We start from the raw sequence: 3,500 nt of genomic DNA, 5'->3' as shown, positions 1-3,500 counted from the left end.
CTGATTCAAATCAACTATGACGTACCCAACTCTCCCACATGTTTTGTATCCTTAATGTCTCTTCCTACCTTACATTTTAGCATTTCTCTTGAAGATTACGCCATCTTATTTTATTAGATTTACTTTAACAAAATTTATACACACACTTTCTCCCGTAATATTTCTACATTGTTAGATAGTTTAATTAGCTTTGAAAAATGAAGAAAGTCCTTAACATAACATGCCACTCAATTAAACAAACTATGAGTGCTTCTTGACTAATGATGATGATTACAAGTTCATGCCAATTTACAAGCCTAAATATATCTTATCAAGCTTGAAGAAAGACACAAGCTTATTATGTTGTGACATAATTTTGTCATCTTTATCCACAACACACAGAACTATACAACAATTATCATACCATAAAGTTTTCACCATACACAAACATGAAACCTCACAAGGCCACAGACAGAGCACAAGTCTAATATCTCATATGAATCATCACCATCATCACTCCATAATTAATTGCTTGTGGCGATTTAGATCATTCAAATAATTTGAACAAGTATAGTCTTCTAAATCACAAGCATCTAACAAGAGTGACCTTGGTGCTATTGATTTTTGAGTAAGGTCCATAGCCACTTCTTCTCCCTTCAATAGTAGCACAACCTATTGTTTCCATAAAATAAAATGAGGACATGATAGAAATAAATACCAAAGTGAGAGAAAAATATGTTTATTTTTCAAAAAAAATGTTTCAAGTCGGACACTTCTTTTTCATATATCTGGCGGACACCAGATTAACTATTAATTATGTGCAAGAATATGTTCATTCAGATGAGATGATTATTTTATTTCAGTCAAAATTATGGCTAATTCATCTATATGAAAAAACCATATATTTTACAACGTGAATTGAACTGACCATTTGTTCAACTGAATTAACCGCACTTTAACGGATGTATAAAAAAGGGGTGACCATGAAACAAGTTTGATACCTGATTCATGTATGGCCTTTTAGAGGACATGTGGTGGACACACATGGAAGCTGTTGCCATGGCAATCTTCATTTCAATTGGATCATATTGCTCTTCTAATCTTGGATCTGCTATTTCTTGCACTTGCTTTGCATCCAATAATGGTTTAGCCTGGCCAGAACAAAATGAAGTAATTAGCAACATATATAGACCTCATTTGCATTAAAGACATGATAAGGGAAGAGGTTATGAAGACATACCCAGATTACAAGACTTTGCCTGCTATTGGAATCAACCGCGCGACGACCCGTCATGAGTTCAAGTAACAATACCCCAAATGCAAAAACATCAGTCTTTTCATCCACAAGTCCATGCATAAAATACTCCGGAGCTAAATACCTGCAAGGAATCAATCGCCAATATTTTAAAGTATTATAGTGTTAATATGTCATTGTCAGTGTCGTGTCTGTGTTATTGCTTCGTAGCTGAGAAGAAAATTTATAAAAAGTACTAAATTTGATGCATCAATGCCAACCCGAATGTGCCTTCTATTGGAAAAACAACATGGTGTGCCCATTTATCTGGAAGCCATTTTGCCAATCCAAAATCTGAAATCTGCAATTTATTTATGGCAGAACAGATTTATTACAACGTCGAAAAATAAAACTAGTATCATTACTTGAAGCTCTCAATTTTACATGTTGTCTACCTCAGCTTCATCATTATGGTTGAGTAATATGTTTGAGGCTTTGATGTCTCTATGAATGATTCTCCTCGGACAATCTTGATGCAGATACTGCAAACCTTTGGCTACTCCAACTGCTACCTTGAACCTTCTCTTCCATTCCAAACAATCAGAACCTGAAAAATCATTCAACACCATTTTCTTTAACCATGTAAAATCTTACAACGGTAAATTTAACTGCAACCGCAATTTAAAACCATGTTCAGAGAAAGATGAAGCAATGCACCAAAGAGCATAGAAGAAAGGCTTCCATGTGAAGCAAATTGTAGAACAAAGTAGAGTCCGCGATCGATTCCGAAACCGATGAGTCTTGTTGCATTTGGATGGTTAATGTGAGCAATAATCCCAAGCTCTGATAAGAAATCACCAGCCTTATCTCCAGCTTCTTTTTCATTCCTCATTAGTCTCTTTACTGCTACAACTTGTCCATCAGGCAGCCTTGCTTTGTACACTTCTGCATGGCCACCTTTTCCAATCATGTTCTCTACAAAACCAAAACAAAAATTTGATTTCAATACGAATAATCAATGTATCTGGTCCATATATATAAATCTTGATATATCGACTGAATCAATGTATCTGGTCTATATATTAACTTCCTTACCAGGATTGAAATTATCGGTTGCAGCAGCAAGATCTTCGTAACTAAAATTTCTCCAAGAAGGTTTAGTAATTCCCTCGAGATCAAGAGCACCATCGAAATCATTCTCATCGTCGTTACCCGTTCTTGCACGAGCCAATTTATTCCTCAAACTTCTCCTAGAACTTTCATAGCTAGCAGCAAGCAAAGGAATGGTAGAAAATCTTCTCACAGACTTAAACCTCAATGCATCAATCATATTCCTCCATTGATGTCCATCTCCTCCTCCTGCTGCACTTGGTGATAACTTTCCTCCCTGTTGCGCCCGTTGCGAATTGCCGTAGTTTTCACTCCCCGTGCTGTCTGAATCCGATATCGGTACCTCAAATACTCCTCTCGGTGATGGTATTGGTGACCCTATTGACATTGGCATATCATTATTGTTGTTATTGTTGTTGTCATTTGCAGTAACAATCTCTTTCTTAACGCCGTTGTTGTTGTTGCTGTTGTTGTTATTGTTGTTATTGTTACCGGTTATTAATTCGACAAAGGTTCTTACTCTCTTTTCTTTCTTATCTTGATCCTTCTTGCTCCTTCTCTCTAATCTCTCCATATTTAATAATAAAAAAAAATATAAATAAATAAACCAAAAACTCTTGAAATTTTTTGAAGACAAACTACCTCGTACCCATGTATGTATGTATGTATGTAGTCTTGTTTTGTTTTCAAACTATGTAAGAATAAATGTTTTTTTTTTTTTTATGTTATTGTTTCTTTGTGTTTATGATACATATTGAGGAGGGTGTATCTTGGTTAAGGGTTTATTGTAAAGATACAAAAGATGTTTTAATGTTCATTCCTAGGCGGCGGAAAATGTGAAAGGATTTAATTAAGATTTAGAATCTTAATATGATAATCAAGATGAAAATTCCTTTCACATGATTTTCCTGGTGGAATGAAACAAGAGAGTTTGTTAGAGAAGGAGGAGGAGCAAAGGGGATGAGACAGAGAGGTTTGATTCAAAATTGGTATATCTTTGAATGGTGGTTATTCTTAGAAAGAGGAGGCCAAAACCAGCTCAGGGTGATTGGAATCTTAACTATATTTATATTTTTGTTTTGTTTTTTAGATTTAATTACTTTTTAATTTATTTTTGCATGCTTGGTGGCTTTTGAAAATGTATAGCAATTTTATGATTTTGACATTATCTTGTAAT

At 34.8% G+C, this 3,500-nt stretch overlaps 1 protein-coding gene across 1 annotated transcript; it reads right to left on the bottom strand.

Moving 5' to 3' along the window:
- Positions 1 to 231: 231 nt before the first annotated feature.
- Positions 232 to 3,288, bottom strand: LOC131645935 (receptor-like cytosolic serine/threonine-protein kinase RBK1). The gene is made up of 7 exons (XM_058916124.1): positions 2,309 to 3,288; positions 1,931 to 2,188; positions 1,669 to 1,820; positions 1,495 to 1,574; positions 1,220 to 1,358; positions 981 to 1,130; positions 232 to 651 (listed from the first exon to the last, which is right to left on the bottom strand). The coding sequence occupies exons 1-7, from the start codon at positions 2,895 to 2,897 to the stop codon at positions 493 to 495; spliced, it is 1,527 nt and encodes a 508-aa protein (XP_058772107.1). The 5' UTR covers positions 2,898 to 3,288; the 3' UTR covers positions 232 to 492.
- Positions 3,289 to 3,500: the final 212 nt, after the last annotated feature.

This window comes from Vicia villosa, linkage group LG2, assembly GCF_029867415.1.
Source record: "Vicia villosa cultivar HV-30 ecotype Madison, WI linkage group LG2, Vvil1.0, whole genome shotgun sequence".
Taxonomy (NCBI): domain Eukaryota; kingdom Viridiplantae; phylum Streptophyta; class Magnoliopsida; order Fabales; family Fabaceae; genus Vicia; species Vicia villosa.
The sequence above is the reverse complement of the archived record's forward strand: the minus strand, read 5'-3'. Positions and strand labels throughout refer to the sequence as shown.